Source organism: Stigmatopora nigra, chromosome 11 (genome assembly GCF_051989575.1).
Source record: "Stigmatopora nigra isolate UIUO_SnigA chromosome 11, RoL_Snig_1.1, whole genome shotgun sequence".
NCBI classification, from domain to species: Eukaryota; Metazoa; Chordata; class Actinopteri; order Syngnathiformes; family Syngnathidae; genus Stigmatopora; species Stigmatopora nigra.
In genome coordinates, this window is record NC_135518.1 from 7,683,783 (window position 1) to 7,706,895 (window position 23,113).

General features: G+C 38.4%; 1 protein-coding gene across 1 annotated transcript in view; it reads left to right on the forward strand.

Annotated features, from left to right (window-relative positions):
• Positions 1–23,113, forward strand: part of lrp1bb (low density lipoprotein receptor-related protein 1Bb) — a 142,231-nt gene that overhangs the window by 87,839 nt on the left and 31,279 nt on the right. The window contains exons 32-54 of the mRNA XM_077728593.1: positions 1,054–1,203; positions 3,702–3,842; positions 3,976–4,101; positions 4,211–4,342; positions 6,196–6,330; positions 6,403–6,532; positions 6,658–6,784; positions 6,924–7,075; positions 8,073–8,197; positions 8,293–8,664; positions 10,917–11,106; positions 11,972–12,176; positions 14,077–14,269; positions 15,010–15,135; positions 15,787–15,915; positions 16,027–16,146; positions 16,960–17,073; positions 17,292–17,441; positions 17,683–17,805; positions 20,156–20,275; positions 20,672–20,800; positions 21,706–21,828; positions 22,918–23,058. Coding sequence (XP_077584719.1) covers positions 1,054–1,203; positions 3,702–3,842; positions 3,976–4,101; positions 4,211–4,342; positions 6,196–6,330; positions 6,403–6,532; positions 6,658–6,784; positions 6,924–7,075; positions 8,073–8,197; positions 8,293–8,664; positions 10,917–11,106; positions 11,972–12,176; positions 14,077–14,269; positions 15,010–15,135; positions 15,787–15,915; positions 16,027–16,146; positions 16,960–17,073; positions 17,292–17,441; positions 17,683–17,805; positions 20,156–20,275; positions 20,672–20,800; positions 21,706–21,828; positions 22,918–23,058 — 3,453 coding nt within the window. The remainder of the gene's footprint in view (positions 1–1,053; positions 1,204–3,701; positions 3,843–3,975; positions 4,102–4,210; positions 4,343–6,195; positions 6,331–6,402; positions 6,533–6,657; positions 6,785–6,923; positions 7,076–8,072; positions 8,198–8,292; positions 8,665–10,916; positions 11,107–11,971; positions 12,177–14,076; positions 14,270–15,009; positions 15,136–15,786; positions 15,916–16,026; positions 16,147–16,959; positions 17,074–17,291; positions 17,442–17,682; positions 17,806–20,155; positions 20,276–20,671; positions 20,801–21,705; positions 21,829–22,917; positions 23,059–23,113) is intronic.

Consider the following 23,113-nt stretch of genomic DNA (forward strand, 5'->3'; position numbering starts at 1 on the left):
CGGTTTATTTCACTCGCATTTATAAACAGAAATAAACCACATTTACCAAATGTATAGATGATGAACAAAACCACAGCCTTCCTGTTGAGGTTTAGTCTTTTTATTCCCTTTTGTATGATCCATAATGACAACAAAGAACGCATTTGAAATCCTTCAGGATTTTTCATCAAAGGCTAAGTGATGCATTCACCTCTGCCAGCTGACATTGTTGAGACGGGTTTAATTGGGACACTCTGGTGAGATTAAGGCCATTTGTCGGATTCCCTGCTCGGGATCTTGCGTACGCATTGTGGTATTCTGAAAGCCGTCATGGACTACTTGGCTCCAATGTAGGATGGAATACAACCATCGAAGAAGACAGAGACCATCTTAAAGAACATTTGTGTAGATAATGTGGTTTAGAAAATGAATGGATAAATCCATGTCTGTCATTGCGATTGATTTTACAAATTGATATTTCTGGTTAAATTAATACTTTTCTAATGCTGAATTGTTAATACCAATGAAGTTGTTCACAATTAGCTCAAGGTCAAACCTAACCCATTTTAGGGGGCTTAGTCTCCTCTGGATTTCTTCACCCTCCTTGGCATGTCAGCAGGAAGCGCCATGATTCACAGGCCTCATTTATGATTATGGAGTAGACCTGTGCATGAGAGTAAATTAATGGTGCATTGTGAATGGGAACCTGCCAAACATAAATCTAATTCATAGTGGGAGATGTCTGGAAGTCGACAATTGAAATTGCTTAGAAAAACCTATCCATGACAGGCGGGATTCCAGGGAAAAACTGCCTTGAAGTAGATTAAAAAGCACACTATTTTATAATCACGTGACTCTAATCTAAAATCTGCCAGGTTGTTTTTCCTAAAATTAATAACAGTTGGGTTTTTTTTTACTCTATTGTCATACTCAGCTAAAGCAAAATTGTTATCTCACTAATAACATTTTCCATATATGATGTTTTCTTGTTAGTGCTAAGCAATTACCACAATTACAGAGAACAATTTTAGGCCAATCTGTTGATTAACCAGCATTTTCGGTGTTCTGTTTCAGGTCTCTCGTTAGACTATACAGCCAACAAGCTATACTGGATTAGTTCAGCCAACAACACCATCAACAGGTGCAATCTTGATGGAACTGCCCTGGAGGTGCTTGAAACTCTGAAGAGGGAACTTACGAAAGGCACTGCTCTTGCCGTGATGGGTGAGTACGTTTCCATAGAGGTCTTGGCGTAACAAGCGGGCTGAAAAAGATTACTAGTTTTTTTTTTTTATGTTCATGTATCATGTTGGATTGAATTGTGTTACCTGAAATTGAGTGTTTCCCAATCCGAATATACTGTCGTTATGCTCAACAAATGGGCACAAGGGGAGAAGGTGACACAGAATAATGGCGTTATACTGACATATTAGCAGGTACAGCCAACAGCACAATCTTGTCCACTGGTCGCCATCAATCACAATTAATGTGGAGGAAATTGTTTGGACTGGGAGTGTGAACAGCACTGAAAACATTTGAAAATACACTTTGCACTGCAGCTTGCCAGTAATAATGCTCTAAACTAATAGCTCATGTTTCTGGTTCATTTATTTTATCACTTTTTCTTTAAATCTTACTTCTTATGGGGAATAAGTCAATGGAATCCTTAACATTAGCTGCCATTTACAACAATAAACGTTCAGTTCATTATGATTTGGAGGACTGGGCAGTGAATGATCAGTCAGCCTTCCCAGTCATAATAGATTGGACATCTACTGTTGTTAATGACACTTGAGAACATTGTGATTTTAACATAAGCATTACCTACTCTATCAATAATATACATATATCAAGGCTTGTAGTTAATGACTTTACAAAAACATTCAGTATATGCATGGTTGAGTAGAATGTAAAATACTTTGTGTTGATTCTGGGCACTTTTCTAGAGAATTTTCTGCAATCTCAGGTCTGCTCTGTGTGGGTCACTAGTTATTAATCTTGGGTCGTCCCTTCCCGTTTCAAATAAGATAGATATCAATTGCTGCCAATAGCAACGAATGACTTAGAAAAATAAGTTCTCATTATGAGGTAGCGCAATTCTACACAACATTAAAGATTGGCAGTGTCATATACAAACAAACTTTATCTTGCCATTGCTTCTGTATAGAATCTAATTGGAGAGCAATGGTTGAACTACAGCTGTGAATGTTTTGTGTATATCAACCCAATGATATCACTTCAAGATCAATAGGATAAATAAACAAGGCATTTACTGTCCAAGCAGACTAATCCAACTGTGATTAGGTTCTTGTTTCTTCCGTCCTGATTAATTAGTTGGTTGTGCATAAAGTACCAAAGGTTCATCCAACGTCGTGAGTAAACAAGGTACGCTCAATTCCAATCAGGAAAAGAAGACAGGAGACAAGCTGACAGAAAATCGTTGAACACAGTGAAATGAATTAGTTGATGAATTAATTTTTTTCATCCCAGACTGCTTGCGGGATGAAAATCAATCAATTTATTTTCTTGTACTGTACGGGCACGGTGCCGGCTGGGGTAACGTATACATGTCTGTGCGGGAGGCTCTGTGGTAATTGGATTGGCCGGAGGGATAGACGACGACCTCTCTTTAGAAGTAGGCCATTCATCAGTTTCGAATTGCCTGGAATCCAACAAGCAGTTGATGCGGAAATTGAATATGATGCGCCACAAGCAAGCAATCACAACGAGCAAGCGTACCCTACGGCAGCAAATTAACAAAGAGAGGAAAGCTAATCTAGGCTCTCTGCCCGCCAGGTCAAGTGTTTTGTAAACTTGGTGTCGACTGTCACTTGCACTTACAGCTATTTTGTTTTTTGTTAACATGTCATGCTGGACCTGAAGCTATTATTTTCAGTGGGAATCACTTGTTTGTATGTGTTTTTGGGTGAGACGACAGAAGACACATCATTGGATGGTTGATCTTATTGCTAGAAGTCTTGATGATAAGCAATTTGTAACCCATAGGCTTGAAAATGGGAATCATCATTCATTTTAATGGTGTATTATATATATATATTTTTTTTTAATTTTATTTTTTATATATATTATATGAGTACTCTAAATCTGAAAAGAAGACAAAATAGCTTTTGGCCTTGTCAGACGTGAGCATGCCTAATTATCTCGATGCCCATGATAAATGGTGACTTTCCTTGCGCTCACTGCATCTCTAAATTTATGATTCTTTGAAGTTATGCCTTTTACCAGCCTCCTTCCACCTCCCTCTAAAATGTTGTGTGGGTGTGACAGCTCCCCGAGCAGCACAGGCCCCAGGTGTCAACCAGTCATCTTTAAAGAAGTTTTGACATTATGGCCATAACACAAATCTAAAACTAATACAGCGTCCGTCATGGCATGGTTGGCGTTAAGTAAAAAGTCAACTTTTGATTTTTGTATTTTTTTTATCATACTCTACACATATCATCAGTGGCATTTTTATAGTCGTACATAAATCTGTGAGTTCCTTGCAGCTATTTGGAATGAATGCTTATACACTTACCCATTTTGGCTCTGAATGAAATTCTCAGCGGCCCTTAATCTTTTTTTGTGACACTCAACAGTTTGACATGAGGCAATATTTTGACAGAACCGCACCAAAAAAACACTGCGATGCAATTCCAATGAATGCAGTCGGAATGAGCTGTGCAATGTCTTCATCTAGGTCTTTATTTTTGGGGTTGCAGGCACTAAACTTTGGTGGTCAGACGATGAATCCTCAAAGCTGGGAACTGTCGATAAGAGGGATGGTCGTAACTTTGTCAATCTGAGAAACAAGACCAGTGGTGTTGTTCACATGAAAGTATATGACCGGGAAGGTCAGAAAGGTGAGCACAGTCTAAAATCACATTAACAAATCCTTGAACTTGCTTTCAATGTGTTTTTGTGCTGAAAGACAAAAGTTCAAGCTCACTCACAGCTCTTGTGATGCTATTCCAACTGCTCTTGGTGAACTTTTAGGAAGAAACCTGTGCCAAATAAACAACGGAGGATGTTCACAGCTCTGCTTTCCAACATCTGAGAGCACCCGTAGCTGCGCTTGCACTGTTGGATACAACCTGAAGAGTGATCGCATGTCCTGTGAGGGTACGCTTTCTCATCACATGTAATCTTAGTTCACAGTATTCAAAGTAAAACATACAAAAGTTCTAGTTTTGCAAATGCTTATATTCATCTTGTCTACTGTACCCAAAAGGTATGGATTCATTTCTGATGTATTCCATCCATGAGGGTATAAGAGGGATTTCTCTGGACCCAAATGATCATACTGAAGCTCTCATGCCCATAACTGGGACACTCTTTGCTGTAGGCGTAGATTTTCATGCAGGTAAGATACATGCGGATTGTATGTTTGTAAGGTTTGTGAAACATTCATTCTACTTAGAGTTAATTTAAATCATTGATAATTACATTGTTTTCATGGAGGACTTTATCATTTGCAGAATAGTTCATTAGTGAAATTATTTATAACATATTCCATATACATGCTTGTAGTCTAACAATAGAAAAAAAGCCATTGCTGCCATTATCCACTTGTAGTTTTAATGATGTGGAATCGAATTTGATTATTTAATTGTGTTTCTAATCACATTTGCTTTCAATGTACTTCATTTGTTTATAACTTGTAACCATTTTTGAAGTGATTGATGTTGTTATCAACATCAAAGCTGATACATATTTCATGATCATCCAAGTGCACACTTCTCATGCAGTTTATGCTTTAATTCATGCTCCACTAACTCATTGACTGCCTTAGACGGTGATAGATTTGATTTACAATAGTCACTAAACGGTATTATTATTCTTAAACCATTATGTCTTGCTTGCCACTATTCCCTTCCAACCGCATTTGCTTTAAAATAAAGCTATCAAGAGAGGGGTCTTGCTTATTTTTACATTGCGGTTATTCTTATGTGAAGATTTTGAATCATGGTCCATGGGTTGGAAGGCTGCAGCTTTGATGAAGTAATCATATGACATTACTACGAGCAGGCCTATGAATAACAGTGAGCCTCTGAAACTACTGGAATACAAAGCAATTCCCCTGATATTGCATCAAGGAACCGTAGCGTACGAGCAAATAGTGCATATAGTAATTTGTTTCATCCCAGCTTCCTTCTACTGTCTATGTGATAAAAATAATAGATTTGTCCCAATGACAGGCAATGTAGCCTGGCCACATTCTGGCGTATGTAATAGAATGTAAATGATGCATGAGAAGTAAGGCGTTGAAAGGATACTGTACTAACTCAAACCTGAAGCTATCTGTGTATTAGGTTGTGGAAAAAAATGCATAGACACAAAGGCAGGGAGGCAAGGCAAGAGTTCCGATTATTATTATTATTTTTTTTTTTTACTTCCCAAACACATCCTATGCTCATCCATTTAACGTTACATGGCATTAATAAATGACAGTATTCTTGTAATATTCACCATAGACATGAATTAATGAACGATGATGTAGTTTAAAGGCCACTGGATCACAGCTGTAGATCAGCTCAGTGCAGACGAGCGTGGTGTCTGTTCCAGACCCACATGCAAGCTAGTAACTATGTTGTAATGGAAATTCAAATCCCTGCATTCTGGGGTGGCACACACAGTAGAATAGAGATAAGCCAAGCCGGCATATTTATATGGTAAAGCGGCTTAAGACGTTCCATAAACTCTTTCTATTTCCGATGGTGCAACTGAGCTCTTAATATGAGCAACTCGAGAAATATGGACATCTGAACCGGACCACATGGTTTCTAAAAAAGGCATTCATTAATTCTTAATTAAAACTTAAAACTTATTTTGAATAGTAAGTTGCCTTTTGAACAGAGTTAGAAATTGCATAACATAGCTTGTCAATTACTCAGTAAACATGCAATTCTGGATGACATTTTACTTCTGCACAATAGATGAAAACTAAAATTGTCAATAATTTGATCAAGGCAGTGTTTTGTGTTATACACTCTTGACCGGCTTTTGAACTTTTCTTGACAATAATCAAGTGAAAAAGGCAGCAGATGTGCAGTGTGTGCCCTGTCACCATCACACATTATTGGCCCTTACAACATTTGGGGAAATGGGCCATGCTGTCATAAAATGTGTTTTCATGAGCCACATTGTTTGAGGGCATAAATATGTTCAAGGCAATCACATCCATCATCCAAGTCATGTTATTACCTCTTTTTGCAGCGAATGACACAGTATACTGGACAGACATGGGCCTGAACAGAATATCCAGATCCAAACGTGACCAGACCTGGAAGGAGGACATTGTTACTTCTGGAATTAGTCGGGTGGAGGGCATTGCTGTTGACTGGATGGCTGGTTTGTGTTAAATATTTAATAGAATGGTTGGTGTTTGGACAGCATTTTTAAGATGTCTGTCTTTTTATACAGGAAACCTGTACTGGACAGACCATGGTTTTAATCTTATAGAAATATCTCGTTTGAATGGTGCGTTCCGATCTGTGGTCATATCTGAAGGTCTGGATCAGCCTCGAGGTGTCGCTGTGCACCCTCAGAAAGGGTAGCTATTACTTTTTATTCTAATATATATAATATTAAAGTGATTCACTAAATGACACGTTGGCTCTGCTCAGGAAACCCATCAGAAACCAGTGGATTGTATCTCTATTACTATACTTTTCTTAGGTATCTCTTCTGGACCGAATGGGGCCAGAATCCATGTATTGGTCGTTCTCGATTGGATGGGTCAGACCAAGTCACCTTGGTCAACTCAGGCATTATGTGGCCCAACGGGATTTCTATAGACTATGAGGTAACAATCATGGGTGCTACTTAAAGCCTCCTTTACCTAAAATCCATACTCTCACTCTCCCTTTTTGTATCTAGACATCATCTACTCCTTTTCTGGCAAGACTACTGTGTCTAATATACATTTTCAAATTGCCTCTCAGGAAAATACATTATACTGGTGCGATGCTCGCACAGATAAGATCGAGAGGATCAACCTTGAGACAGGTGAGAGCCGGGAGATAGTACTGTCTTCGGCCAATGTAGACCTGTTCTCTGTGGCTGTGTTTGGGCCTTACATCTACTGGACTGACAGGTAATTTTCTATTCTATTTTTTCTTTTTCCCTTCCACTAATGCTAAGGCATGCTCTTTATTTCTTGAGTGGACACAGTTGTCCAGAGGTGATTCTGGAGATGGACTTTAAGTAATGTAGTAGGATGTGATACTGCAAAAATAAACACTTTATATATAAATAGTTTTGATTGAATATTGTCAATGCCTAAACTCTAATTAGAGCCAATAAATTATGACTATTGTGGACCAAGCAATCAGGAGAAATGTGATAAATGTTTCCCAAACAAATTCATTTCATACAAGCAAAATGAGCCATGTATATGAAGTTGAAAAAGCATTTCAATGGCTGGAAAACACCTGATGTGACACAGGGTTATTCCATAAATCCAATCCAACTAGAGATGAGCAAATAGAAGCACTATGGAAAATATCTTCAAGGGTCAGTCTCTCAAATCCATTAGGGCCAACGAGGAGATTGTGCAAAGGCATTATTTGCTCTGGAGACATGTCCAGTTATTATTACAGCGCCTCTATGGAAGCTTCTATGCTTATCTCTTCAGCAGCAGCCATTGTTTACAGGCTTCCCCTCTCGCTTCGCTCCGTTGACATCAAAACCCCTTTTGTAGCCACATTCTCAAAGGACAGTGATGTGCCATTATTTGGTTGTCCTAAAGGCTGTCATTTTGAGACTCAGTGGAATTGATTTTCGAGTTCACATGCCTGTATTGTGTTGAATCCAGTTGCTTCACAAGGTTAGTCTGAACCAGTAACAGCTTCATGGCTCTTGAGAAAAAGTGGGATTTATTGTGCTCTTTTCCATAGCTATTCTTAAATCTGTGTTCAAATGGTGGCAATAGCAAGTTTTACTTTGGCGCGATTATCTTTTTTTATCTATGAGTTCATCTTGATCCAGCAATGGAAGAAAAAAAATCAATGACAAAGGCACATTGCAGCTCTCCAAATGTATCTCCTGAGAAAGTCAAATCATTTTTTTTTCACTCCCCCACCCTCTTACAGGGCCTTTTCCAATGGTTCAATCCGGCGAGGCTTGAAGACTGACAGCAGTGAGGCCGTGACAATGAGAAGTGGCCTCGGGGTCAATTTGAAAGGGGTGACAGTCTTCACCCGTGGCAGAGAGAAAGGTAGATGGTTGTATTCCACTCCTCTATTGATTCCCAAAATGACCAGCCTATGATTGTTTTTCAGAGGTCAAACTGGTTTGTGGTCTATTTTGTAGGTTCTAACCCGTGTGCCAGGAATAACGGTGGTTGTCTCCAGCTTTGCTTCCATGTAGGCAGTGGCCGTCGAACCTGCTCTTGTGCCCATGGCCGCTTATCAGAGAATGGCTTTTCCTGTGAGCGCTATGAAGGTTATCTCCTCTATTCTGAGAGGACGACACTCAAAAGCATCCACCTCTCAGACGAGAATGACTTGAACTCACCGCACAGGCCTTTTGAAAACCCTGCTCTTTTCAAGAATGCCATAGCCTTGGCTTTTGACTACAGCCAGAGTATAGTTGGAACCAATCGTATCTTTTTCAGCGACATTCACTTTGGAAATATACAGATGATTAACGATGACTGGACAGGACACGCTATTATTGCGGAAAGTAAGTGTCATTCATATTATTATTATTTATTTATCTTTTTGCAACCCACGATTTATATTTGCCTTTATCGATTTTAATGATGATGTGATATAAAATCAAACTTCTCTATATATTTACTGCTAAAATCTAGATATATAATTTATGTTAGTTGGTACGGTTCTAAACTGAGAAGATGATGTAATTCACTGAGTAATTGAGTGGCAAGAATACAATACAACCATTACTGATTTGTGTATATACATTTATATACAAGGAAACACTAAAAAGTATTTAAATTTATTTTTTTGTAATAGTACAGTTAACGGATTTCCCTGAGAGAGTCACATGGAAAATTATGAGAAAAAAAATTATGAATAAATAGGAAAATACTTTAAGTGGCGCCATTCAGTAAAGGACAAACTATCAGATTGACTAAAAGATTTTCTATCTTGTATATGTAAAGTCAAACCACAATTTTATCTGTGGAATTTCTGTTTGCATCCGACCATTATTACAAGGTGCAGATGTTAATCATCCATATTTCCCTAATTAATCTCCACATCCCCCAATAATTAATCCTTCAACCCAGTGACAATTTGTGGCAAACTCGGCCAGATGGCTTTTATTGCAAACTATTAATTCACCATAGGCTGACTCAGGTTATGTCTTGGTGTGAAAATGTACAAACTTTCTAAGAACTGCCATGCTGTTATGCAATAAACAACCAGCTTTTCTTTCATTTAAGACCATTATTTGATGTTATGTGAATCCAGCCATCTAAGTGTGGGTTCTTCATTGTTGTCTGTCATCATTTGTTACTGTTTTAGACGTATTAAGACGAGTAATCCGTTGACATTTCTGGTGTTGCTCATAATGAAAGAATTTCTGTTTCTCTTACAACAAACACAAGCTTCACTGAAAGAAAAAAGTACAGTTAACATGCCTGGTGTCTCACTGTAGGTACAGTCGTAGCGTTGTTCAAAAAGACCAATTGCCGTGCAATGTGACAGCTAAATCTGTGAATTTGTTGTCCCTACCTTACATGGTAAAAAAAAAAAATAATTTCACCGTTGATTATATTTCTGCTGTTGACTACTTTTTCACAACTGCAGCAAACAAGTAAATAAACCCAAGTGCAATGTCACTCTAATTTAGGTCAGTTCTCTATTTTGTACTGCAGGGTGAATGTTTCAGAAGCAAAGTTGTTGTTTTGCTCAGGTTTTTGACAAGTACAAGGTTACAGCGTTTATTATTGTCGCTTTGTGATGCCACTTATTCTTTTCTTCATTGGAAACAGTTCTCCAGACTTTTGACCCACTTAAACGACAACAACTCTGCAAGACACCTTTGGGAATGAATAAGAAGGATATGAAACTCTCAAAATTGCTGTTAACTGGAATACAAAATGAGTGGGAGAATCACTCTAATTCCCACGTTGACCCGCCTTAGTTTTCTGTTGGGGTTTAGATATGTATGATCCAATTACAAGTTTCACTTGAGACACGTGTTATCCTCTGTTAAACCATGAAACAGATTGAAGACCAGGAATACTTAGTACTTTGCCTCATTTCACATTTCCGTGCACCCTGCTTGAAAATGTGTTTGATGGTGCATTCCAAAATAATTGCCCATTCAACACACAAAGACATGTTGTTACTTGTCAGCAATCACTAAGGAAAGTCATCCCAGCTCTAATGGAGTCAGCCATCTGTGGGAGAAAAAAAAAAGTCGATATTTTTCAAATCAAATCTTGAGTTTGTCCATTCTGTTATTACCCCAAGCACAAAAGTCCTATTTTCACACATCAAATCTGGCTTGAGAACAGTTGCCGACTAGATTGACAGGCGAACGATTGAAGGATGAAAGGCAGTTGAACGTTCATGGTGGGCTGGGGGGTGTTTTTTTAGTAGAGGAGGGGGAAAAGGAGCGGCAAGACAGGTGTAGACAGTCCCTGCGGATAATGAGGTGTTCTAAATCAGGTTTGGCATTTTAAACTCATTTGTTTTCTTTTGCTATGTCTATCATTTGGCACTTTTTTATCCACAATTGTCACAACTATACTAACGGTAAACGGAACTATGCATTTTGTACATCTATTTCAAAATATCTTAATTAATTTTAATTAATTTTAGACATAAACTTGAGTTGCATTAGGGTTGTTCCTGACTGGAACAATCTGTGTAATGAACTGCCTATTGTGGGTCTTGGTGCTGCAAGATGGAAGAACCATGCAAAAGCTCAATCTTATTTCTATCCTTTGCTTGTTGTTTCAGGCATGGGTTCAGTAGAGGGTCTGGCTTACCACAGAGCCTGGGACATGCTGTATTGGACCAGCTCCACGACCTCCACAATCAGCAGGCAAACCATCGAGCAGAAAGGAGCTGGTGTTGTTAGCCGTGAGGCCATAGTTACTCTTTCGGAGGAAGACCACCCACATGCCTTGGCCTTGGATGAGTGTCAAAAGTCAGTGCCACTTTGTATGTTCAAATCAAATGTAACTGTGGTCCATTTGCTGCAGTCCTTAAGTAACGTAAGAGGCCTGTCAGAAAAGTTGATTTAATCGTGGGTGGATGTTTGCTGCCAACTTCCAGCTACGGGTGCCAGAAGGACAATCTTATCTTTAACCAAGTGATGTTTCATACATAAAACCCGTAAAACTAGTTTATTATATCATACGTTAGGAGCAGTTTTAAACATTCAGCAACATCACCATGTCCACCAGATGTCTTTTCTTTGGTTGGCAATTTACCTGTATTTTCTATTTTTAGACCCCACAGAATCCTAAAGCCTTGATGAGCTGTTATTTATCTTCTTAAATCTCTCTTAAAAAGCCACAGTGTCCCTCTGGCACAGCCAATAAAGTACAGATATGAATCTTTTTTCCCTTCTTCTTACTCGATGCAGTTGTATTTGTTTGTATTTTTAGCGCTATCTCAAAACCAGTGATGCTTATCTGTATTGTTGAAAAGGAGTTGCATTTTTTTTTGCTTGAGGGTAAAAAGGGGGAAGCGGGTGATATGACACATAGTTTCAAGAGGAAATATTTGTATAGCATATTGACGCTGATTTTAAAGGATATTTCTAAAAAAACATCAGAACTCCCATGTGAAGCTTCTCTGAAAAATCAATATAATCTGTGCTTCCGCCTCAATTCTTTTTCAAAATTGATTAATTTGAGTTGTTTGGCAAATGCCTCCGACTTTTTTGAACCAGTGAGCTGAAGTAATGTTAGGCTTATTTTGGATTATATCGCTCATTGCTCAATTGCTTAGAACAACAGATGCCCACGCCTATTAATACTCGCTTGGATTTTCCCTCTCTCTTATAGCCTGATGTTTTGGACCAACTGGAACGAGCAAAGACCCAGCATTATGAGGGCCACTTTATCGGGCAAGAACATGCGGATTATCATCAACTCTGATATCCTGACACCCAACGGACTGACAATTGATCACAAGGCAGAGAAGCTCTACTTTTCTGATAGAAGCCTTGGCAAGATTGAGAGGTGCGATTTCGATGGATCTGGCAGATATGTGAGTATTTATACAAATGTTACCATCATCTATTTTCAAATTATGGATAGGGCATTACTCATGGCATCATTGGCAATACAAATGGTTATAATGGATTTATTGATGATGTGACCGCGGATGAAAGCAGCTTGGGGAATTTTGAAGTTTTAGGGGAAATATTGAATGCCTATTCAACCAAATGTCTCAGAGCATGTTGGATGGCACCTCATAGCACAGATAATCCGCAATCATAATGGGAAATCTACAAGATTATTTAAAGGCAAAGAAACCAAAGAGAAGGTATGCTGAAGAATAAATTGAAGGGTGAATGTCTCTGAGCGTTAAAAAAAGCTCAACTAAAGACAATTTTTTAAGTCAGTCAAAATATGTGAAAAAAAATCATATCCGACTTCTTTAAAAATATACATGATTTCTTTGGGGGCTGCCATTGTTTACTTGTTTATATGTTCTCGACACGGGTATACAGGAACACTGTTTGCCCTGCTATCTGCTTCAGTTTTGGCAAGAAGGATTTGTGGTTATCTGCAAAGCACATGCATCATTTATTGGATACTCATATTTATGTCTGTTTTATTTTATGAAACATTACAAAATCTAATATATGTTTGCAGCAGAATCTGAATTTCTAAAATCATGCATTTATCATTCGGCATGAGAGCAAACCAAATGGGATTGATTTATGGGATGTTAAATGTACAGTGGAATTTATGGCCTTCAAATCAAACCAATCCCTGATCTGACTGCACAGCGCCCTAATTTGTGTGTGTCTTGGCCACAGATTTGCCATGTAGCTCAGCACTTTGGCCCATCTCAATTAGCAATCCATATGTTGACTGAGCTAGGTCAGCTGGAAAGCCTTCACCTTCGGCTCCTTACCTACCCCTCCTGGAGTCTTAATTCCCATAATGAAGGCTTTGCTTCGTGAATGCCCGAGGTACATTCCAATTAAAATGTGTAAATTAAACCATAAGTGGCGGCTGGTCTTGTTTTTACGCTAAATCCCTAAACTTCACGTTTTTTTTTCTTTAATAATCATAGTAAAACCTTTTGAAACTCCTCATGAACCCAAACATTACAGACACCATGTATGCATGTATACTAAATGGCAACCAATCATTTACAAAATTTATGTGGCCAGTTCTACTAATTTAAACAATTGCCACAACATTATGGCCAATTGTGAGACAGAAAAAAACTTGCCACACTTTGCTTTGTTGTAGGTAAATATGAATAACAAATATATGAATCATAATACAAACAACTAACCATAACTAAACCTCATACACCGTATGCTGATGACATTCATCCATCCGAAATAATTCCTGGCAGAATATTACCCCATCTGCCTTTCGATCGTTCCTTTTCCGTCAGTGTCTCGCAGTCATTCAGTGGCCAGTTGTTGCATATGCGTGCTGGGCTTCTTTAATCAACACCTGTCCTAATCATCGCAGTATGGCACAGGGCTAATGTGACGCCGCTTACAAGCCTGTCCTGCTAATGGCAGCGACTACCGAGCTGCTGGAGGCTGTGATCCTCCCACACAAGCTTGCAGAGTCCCACAAGGATGAAGCTGATGGATTCCTTTCTTCCTGCCAATGACAGTGCAATTTACCCCCCTGCAACATCTGGGTTTGGCACTTGGGCGGGGTGATGTGTTGATTAATGCAAGGAAACATTATGATCCACATTAATTACCTGGATTGAATTTCTGTTGTCGGATCCTTTGGCCAGATCATGAACAGATGTCAAAGCTTTGTTCTTGGTTGAAAGCAAATATGTTCACAACGGAATATGTTGTTGCCAAATCTGTCGTCTGCAATACAGCTATGGAATCAACTCTTAGGGACATTCTTGTTCCAAGTACAAAATGTCATTGTTATGCTTATTCATTTACCTCCAGGTCATTGTGAAGTCTGGTGAAGGAAACTTCTATGGATTGGCCATCTATGGAGATTTTATCTACTGGTCCGATTGGGCTCGAAGGTCTGTGCTGCGAGCCGACAAATATACAGGTGCTGACATGAAGGTGCTTCGAGCAGACATACCCCATCAGCCCATGGGAATCATTGCTGTGGCCAGAGATACAAATAACTGTGAGTATTAACCCACCTTGCCATTTAGAGCATTTTAAATCAGTGATTTGCTGTAATGTGCCATTGGAAGCTATCCAATATTCATCTGAATCCACGTATTGCACATTTTTAATGTGTAATGCTTTTTATGCCATTGCTGGGGATAGAAACTGTAAGATGAAATATACACCCCAGCATAGAAAATGGCTGGAAAAGACTATTTGATGCCTGCAAGTTTGAGAATTGTTTCATATCTCAAAATATTACTGTATAATAACAATGTGTAGTAGTTAGATAAACTACCGAGACATTAACGGGCATTTTTATTGACATGTATACTGCAAACAATCACATTAACATTTTACAACCTTTTTTATGTTTTATGCAGATTATTATGGACATTTATACGTGCAAATTGTTACTCATTTGTGATATCCCAAATGCAGCATTTAGGGAAAACATGATAACATATTGGAGTTTTGTCTCAACACTTACACATGAATTGCACAGCAAAATCACCCCTTTCTGCATTCATTTTCATTGGCTATAAAGATTCAGTTTGGTACTTATTAGACTGAAGAACACTTGCATTTCCCATAAAATGAAGAATTATTATTTCTTGAATAACACACATTGTGTTTGAGTTGTAAAAGAAGCCATGAGGGGTATCTAGCAGTAAGGATAGGGACTGATGACATTAAATGAGGAAGCATTTGTTGCCTCTGGATGCTCAATGCCACTTTGATGATTTTTTTGGGAAGGTGAGCTATCGCCATGTCAACATATGAACGGGGGTTGCGGTGACCTCTGTCTCCTGACTGCCCAAGGAAGGGTCAATTGCACTTGCCGCGGGGAACGCATTCTACTGGATGACAACAGATGTGTGTGTAAGTGTGATTCAATTATGCAAAGGCTGCAAATGCCACCTGGAAAGTGTTTGCACTAGCGGATATTGATTTCAATGGTACTCATTATGGTCTAGTTATTTTGACGTGTTATTCATGCAAAGATTAACCTTGGTTTTGACACAATGCAATTTCAAAAGCATGGCGTTTATATTACATAATTTCACCTAGAATTCAAAAAAAAATCTATGGGATTGCATTAAAGTATTGTAAAAATAATGAACAATAAATGAAGAGGTATTTTAGTCTTTTTCTGTCTTCTTTTACCACAACAGTCATTGTTGTGGTATATAAGAGACTCCTGTGACGTAAATACTATAAATATAAATATAATATATGATAAAAATAAATACAGTAGGTTCACTGAATGACTATATTCTACATCTCGCTATTTATAAGCTATGGTTTAGTTATTTAAAATAAGATTAACCACCAATATATGAATAAATTATTTTTCTAATGATAAAAAATAAATAAAAAAATGCCCATACATGTTCTAAACAAACTTCTATGGTCAAATTAATCATGCTAAAACAGGCTGTTTCATTGCATGGAGCTAATAAAGTTATTGCATAGATTGTCATTCTACAACTGATTCAGTTATTGAACTTCTTTCTCCTTCACTTCTTCCAGCAAAAAAAACATCTTGCAGCATCCATGCAGAGTTTGAGTGTGGGAATGGAGAGTGCATTAGGTATGAGCTCACCTGCGACGGAATAGCACACTGTAAAGATAAATCTGATGAAAAGATGCAGTACTGCGGTAAGAAGAAACACTGCTGTGGCTGTGGAGCAATTCATGAAAACATCCCTAGCAAAGTTCCCACTATCAAATACTAAATAAAAACCTTTCTTATCGCCTTTCCATATTCAGACAACAGGAACTGCCGTAAGGGTTTCAAGCCCTGCTACAACCAACGCTGTGTGGCCAATAGCCACTTTTGTGACGGGATCGATGACTGTGGGGATAACTCTGATGAAGCGTTCTGCGCCAGTGAGTCAAAGACATTTCATCTCGCGTACAAACTGTCCCCACATGCCTCTGAGGGCAGGATCAGGCCACTCTTACACTAATATTATTCCAACACACAACAGCACATACTGCGCTAAGCCTCACTCTTTCTAATGAATTTGGAGATTACAGCGGATGCACAAAAGATGAGTCCCACCCTCGACGGACACCCTGAAAAGCTGCTTTTGATCAACTGCACAATCCTTTTGCCGATGGGTTGCTTTTGTTTAGTTGATTTTTAGAATTGTAAGACGCAGTAGTATTGGGAAGACTTCCAATGAGTAGAATCCTTTTCTTTGTCTTATTCTCCGTAAAAAAAGACCTTGAATCATTCAAAAGAGGAATAGAGCAAATGTCTCTATATAAACAACTCCATGAATAATATTGTGCTTTGAACTTATATCGTTCCAATATTAAATCAGCTATCAACAATTATTAACAACATTATTGGGGGGTCCAAAACTGATGACTAAAGGAAATATTTCAAAAAAGTATCTGCTTTTTCACTTTATTTCCTCCCTTATTTGGTAGCCAAAATGCTACTTAGTGGTAATCAGAAAAGTGAGTACACTTGAAAATTGATCTTAAATATCAAGTAATGAAATGGTAACTTTTAAAGATCCTTTGACACTTTATAACTAGGGTGTTACCATTTGATCACAATGACTTCACAGGCACGAAACAGCTTGTAACGAATACACGTTTTATTTTTTCTTCTTACCCAGTATTTTTTGTGTGCCGTGCTTGTAATGCCATTTCAGTTCTCCTTGTGAAATGCTAATTCTCTCCTCCCAGATGTCACTTGCAGCTCATCAGAATTACCCTGCAAGGATGGGAGCTGCGTACCCGGCACCGCCTGGTGTAACCAGGTCATTGACTGTGCCGACGCCTCGGATGAAAAAAGCTGCAGTGAGTCCTTAAGGCCGCGCTTTGCATGACAGTTAAAAAGGAAATGTAAAGTTAAGTTACCCCTGGCAATAGAGCTACACTTTAAGTTGGATTCAGCCTCTCGAATGTGCACGTGTCACTCGGATCACAGAGAATAATGCCCCCGACACCAAAGCTTACCTCGCCCTTTTAATGCCGTGCTGAAAGACAGTTATTGTGCTTTCGTCTTTTGTATTCAGACCACACCGATTGCTCTCACTTTTACAAGCTGGGTGTAAAAGAGAAAGATTTCATCAGGTGCAACTCAACTTCACTGTGTATCCATTCCTCGTGGATCTGTGACGGTGCCAATGACTGTGGAGATTATGCTGATGAGGTCAACTGCCAGGGTGAGTTGCTCCAAGCAAAAATGCCACTCTGATTGGCCTTTATTGGGTTATGACATTTCAAAGAGACTGAATCTTCAAATGTGATCACAGCATGACACAATATTTGGTGGCGCCTTTTGAATAGTGATGTTGACCTTAAAGAATTAAAGGTTTTCTCTAAGGAGAATTAGTCATATTGTCAATGTTCAAGTTTTGCCAGGGCCAGAAGTGACTTTTTTTGTTGTCACTTTTTTTGTGACAGTTTCCCAAGGTCAGAAGTGTGAGGAAGGTCACTTTTCATGTCCCAGTGGAAACTGCATCTCCAGTGTGTGGCTTTGTGATGGCCAGAAAGACTGTGAAGATGGCGCAGATGAATTCCAGTGCGGTATGTTAACAAATGTCAACACTTTCAACAGAATATCGTTTTATCTTCTTCTTAAAAAAACAAAACAACTCTTTTGTTTACATATTTTGTTCATTTAGCCAGATCTACACTCACAAAAAAACATCACAAAAGATCTGATGTGTGTTGAGAAGACAAGTGCAAGAGAGAAAGGCAGTGATTATTTATATTGCCATGAGGCAATTTCCCGACACTTTGTTTTGCTCCCTTGTATTAGAGAGTGCCCTTGTGACTGCTTTTTGAAAGTCAAATTTACATTCCACGCTGACAGGGAAGCTTTTCTCTGCCAATCATTGCAAACATCTCCCAAGTGTAACAGTTAATGAGCCATCTGCCATCTGGATAACAAGATACTTGCCATGTGAAGATCATCCTTGGTCTGTAAAGTGTGTACATTTTACTTGTGATCAATTGATTAGAAATATCCTCCAAAAAAGATCTAGTTTTTACCTCCCATTTCACAGGTTTCATGAATGTGTCAATTGTATACTGAAATTCCCAAAGGTTTGCAGGCTCTGTTCAGTTGAGCACGACTATTTAATTGGACAGCTCACATTACACCAATCCGCATACACATACACAAGAGGGGAATCATTATGCACAATGTCTTCACATCTTTGGTACCAAAGGTTGGGCTGTTTAAATCAAACAGCATGACCAAAAGGAATGGGTTTTTAACTTATACTTAAATCGACGAATGTTTGAACTTTCAAACATCAGTGTATATAGCTTTCCAGTGATTTTACTACCTCATAGTGTGTTCTGCTGCTTCATTCTGAATAGCATTTGAGGACAAAAAGAAAATACTCCCAATAGGCTCTGCTAATTATCATATAAAAAAGAGCTTTCAGGAAAATGTCAACGACAACTTAAAATAGTTCCACAATAGCTCTGGTGCTTTGTGAATTTCTGAATTGACATTTAAAAATAGGTAATGTCTAATAATGGTAAATTATTGCAAGTGAAACAATATATATGGACAAAGGCAGAGATTTTGGCTTTCTTGGTTCAGTGCTTTTGAAACTACAAAAGGACACCATTTTGCAAATGTTGCTCTGTTGTGGAATCTTGACTTCACTAAACTGTGCAAAAATGTCATTTGTCAATTAATAAACTCATTCATAAAGCGAATGGTGATTATGAACAGTCGGTACATTTAATTAACAAATGACAAAAATTATTCAATCAAATGCAACACTTCAGAATGCATACAATTTGATGAAGACCCTTCAAACTTTTGTTTTCCTATTCATAGAACATCTTTTTTCTCCACTCCCTTCTCTTGGCACAGCAATACTTTTTTTTGTGGGTAGTCTGTGCGACACCTGTACAAAAAAAGTTAATTGTCTTTGAGTTATCTTATATAGTGAATAAATTAATGTTAGTGGGATATTTTACTAATGAGCATTTCCATTTCCTCATTCTATACCAACCTGGAACAAAGACAGGCCCAGCTCTATATTTGCCTCTATCCGAATAAAATTATGCTGCAGCTCTTTCTGAATAGCATTTGAGGACAAGTCCACAATACCTCCTTTCCGCTATGTTAATTATCATATAAAAAGCTCCAGACACTGATAATCTGACTGCAAAGGCAAAGCGGTTTCAGGAAAATGTCATCGCAATTTCCAATAATTTCTAATTCCACCAACGTCTATGATAAAATAATAATTTGCTACTACGCAATGAACATTTTCCAACTCTCTCTCCAATACCTTTCCATTTCCAGACATAAAAGAATAGCTTTGATATATTTAACATGTGACAAATCCACTATTTTATCATGCACTTGAAGTGTCTGAAGTGCAAATTTAATTTCACAAGTCTGCATAATCATGGCTTCTAAGCATAATCTTGTATCTTCACAGGTAAACCTGACAGCCAGGTAAACGCACAATAAACATGTGTTCCATACACCTCACAGGCAGGATCCATATCCATAAATATTCGCCCCATCATTTGACCCACAATACACATCCCATTCTTTCTCATCAAAGCTAAGTCAGACTGGCAAGTGAAAGAACGCCACCAATGAACAACTCCCAGTGGAACACTAAGTAACCCAACTATCCCAGCTAAGGCATATTTAAATGAAGGAAAAATTATAAGTTTGCAGTTTGGAAGGGTGAGGATAGAGTAGGATAATTTCACTTTATGCATAGTGTTATTGGTGCTTATGTGATTTATCGAATATGGCAAAGCAATTTCAGACAAAAGCCAGGCCATTTGTTGTCTGAACCAAAATAAATAGAGGCTTAGGTCTTTGAAAAATGTATGCCAATTTGTCACCTACTGCATGTGCCATTGATTTATCCCTCTCTTGCCTCCTCAGAGTCTTCATGCTTGTGGAACCAGTTTGCTTGCTCCAAGAATAAGTGCATTGCCAAACAATGGCTGTGCGACGGCGAGAATGACTGCGATGACGGCCTTGACGAGAGTGTGCAAACATGCGGTAAATGCCCTTTCCTACACCGCGTCATCAGGAACGGTCACATAGGATGCAGTACATAATGTGTTATAGCTGCTTTTGTTTCTTGAGTGGAGCCAAATTAAAAAAACACAGCACAGAAATACTATAGCAGTTTCAATAAGAGAAGTGTTTATGAGACTTCAGTGTTCTTCGGTGATTCAGGCAGTCATAAATAGATACACACAGAAGGCATATCTATAAGATGAAGATGTGTATAAGTAATGAAAAGTAAACAATCTCACTTTCCAATGTTTATATCATTGTTGTAATGGATGGCCAGTTGTCAGTTTGACCACTTTCCGATTTACGTTTCATAGTCACGTGACGCCTGGACTACCAAATGGTCACAGCTTTTAAAATAGTCCCTGTTTTCCTCAGAATCGGTGACATGTGCCCCAGGGCTTTTCAGTTGTCCAGGATCGTATGCTTGTGTTCCACAACGCTGGCTCTGTGATGGCGAGCGCGACTGCCCTGACGGGAGTGATGAGCTTTCTGCAGCTGGTTGTGGTAAGAGCTCCCTGTTTCCTCTAAATTGTGACTACAACATGTTATCCAATCCGGTTTTAAATAGGAAATTTTGCCAATAGTATACTACATAAAACCTCAGAAATACATACATTTGGTGTTGTTTCTTCAAATATCATAGCAGATTCCTGAATGTCAAAATTATTTTCCAGATTGCATAATGTAGCTTTCTACATTTTTTGTGGAGATTTGTGTTTGTTGCTGTGATATAGAAATCCACTGTTTACATCTTGTGTTTCCAACAAATGTATCATTTGGCAATGTACAATATGCATTTTCTAGGCATAAAAAGCCAGACGGAAGAGTAATCGTATTAGCACATATAAAAGATATAGCATGGCAGGAAACTACAATATGGAGGCGATTATTGGCATCCTGCATTGCTTTGCTTGCTGAGCAAATCATCAGCTGCATAGTCATAATCTCCAATTGACTAAATGAAAGCTTTGCGAGGGCTCCGCCATATGCTTTTCTTTATCTTCCTCTTGATGTAGACAGCCCATTTTTGGGAACTTTTACTAAGCAGTGAATAGTAATTTCTTACCCTCTTGGGATGCACATTTTGTTCTTTAGGTTTTATTCCATTGAGAATCAACAATAAAGAAACCACCCAACTGCTGTTAAATATTTAATGTTTTGCTAATTTGCCCATGTTTTATATTGCTATGAATTATCATTCACCTCCCCTACAAAATTTCCAAATGGAGTGTGTATAGGTCATCTACATGTTGGACAACTCACTAGTACGGTACATTAATAAGGCTTTCGAACCTTAGCTGCTTTATGATGAAAAGCTTCCCAATCAAGCACCATGATGGTGAAAACCACTAGTTTATGATTCTGTTTACGACATTGACTCTTTCCATGTTCACATGTTTTTTTTTTAGCACCCAACAACACGTGTGATGACAGCTCCTTTCACTGCCACAACAAAGCCTGCATCCCTCAGCGATTCGTGTGTGACCATGACGACGACTGCGGAGACGGATCGGACGAGTCCGTGGAATGTGGCAAGTCCACGTATTTAGTGCCCCTTTTTTTCCTCTTAATATTCATCTGCCGTTTATGATGATGAGCTCATTTGCATGCTCTCTACATGTTCTCTTTCATTACAATTTTTAATAGGATAGCCTAATGACAGCTTGAGGCTGGAAATGACAAAAAAATTAGCAAAATTAAGCGAGTATGACTCATCGTGCTTGGTACATGTAACAAACACTTGCTTGAAACAATCGTTATAATTCATTAGATTCATATTGAGAAATATCGCTAATTCAATGAAAGGCACGTCAACACTTGTGGCATATTTTCTTGACATTTTTAGTTATGTTAATTTATGGATTTAGTGCCCACAGATTTTAAAATATCCAGCACTCTCTTAGAAAAAGATATTTTAATATTTATTATTTATTAAACTGTTGTTAAAACATAATTTAGCGATTTGTTAAAGTTCTGTAAATTTACTTCAGTTCTTAAATCAATAAAAATATCATCGATGCCATTAAATGTAAAACTATAATGTGATGAGTTTCAATATTTGCTTTCATTTTGTGACAGCAGTCAATTCGGTAAAATTGCACTCAAACACTTATCTGTCTATTGCATATAACAACTATTGTATATAATAACACTGGAATCTAGTGCTTTATTGGCTGCCAAAAAACATTTATGGAGCTGACAACTTTAAACAACTGTCTGCAGCCATAATCATCCTTCTCCAAATCTTCGTCTGCCGCTAATGCGCCCTGATTCACATTATTCCATATCGCTGCTGTTTTAAAGTCTCCAAGATCCTAATCCATCAGTCAATCAAGAGCTCATCAGCGGATGTCTATAATTTTTTTTCTCCTTCAATTTTTTAGTTATCATCCATGAAGGATAAAAAAAGTAACAAGACCAAGGCATAAAATGAAACCATTTCCAATTGCAATCAGTAACGTACAATGAACTGAGTGTTTTCATCCCATCACTGAATAATTGCCCCTCTTCCTAATTCATCTTGAGTTGTTATAGCTGATATAAGTTGCCTGTTTAACTGATATGCCATTGTATGATCACGATTCAAATTAAAGAAGATATATCTGTCTATATTTCTCCAGTCTACCGGTCATGTGGACCAGGAGAGTTTCGCTGTGGGGATGGTCGCTGCCTTCTCAGTGCACAGTGGGAGTGCGATAGCTACACAGACTGTCCCGACCACTCAGATGAACTACCACTGAACCTCAAATGTCTGGCCGCAGGTAAGACTGCTGTTTGACTCTCAGCGGGCACCTTTTTAACCGAGTTTCCATCAGC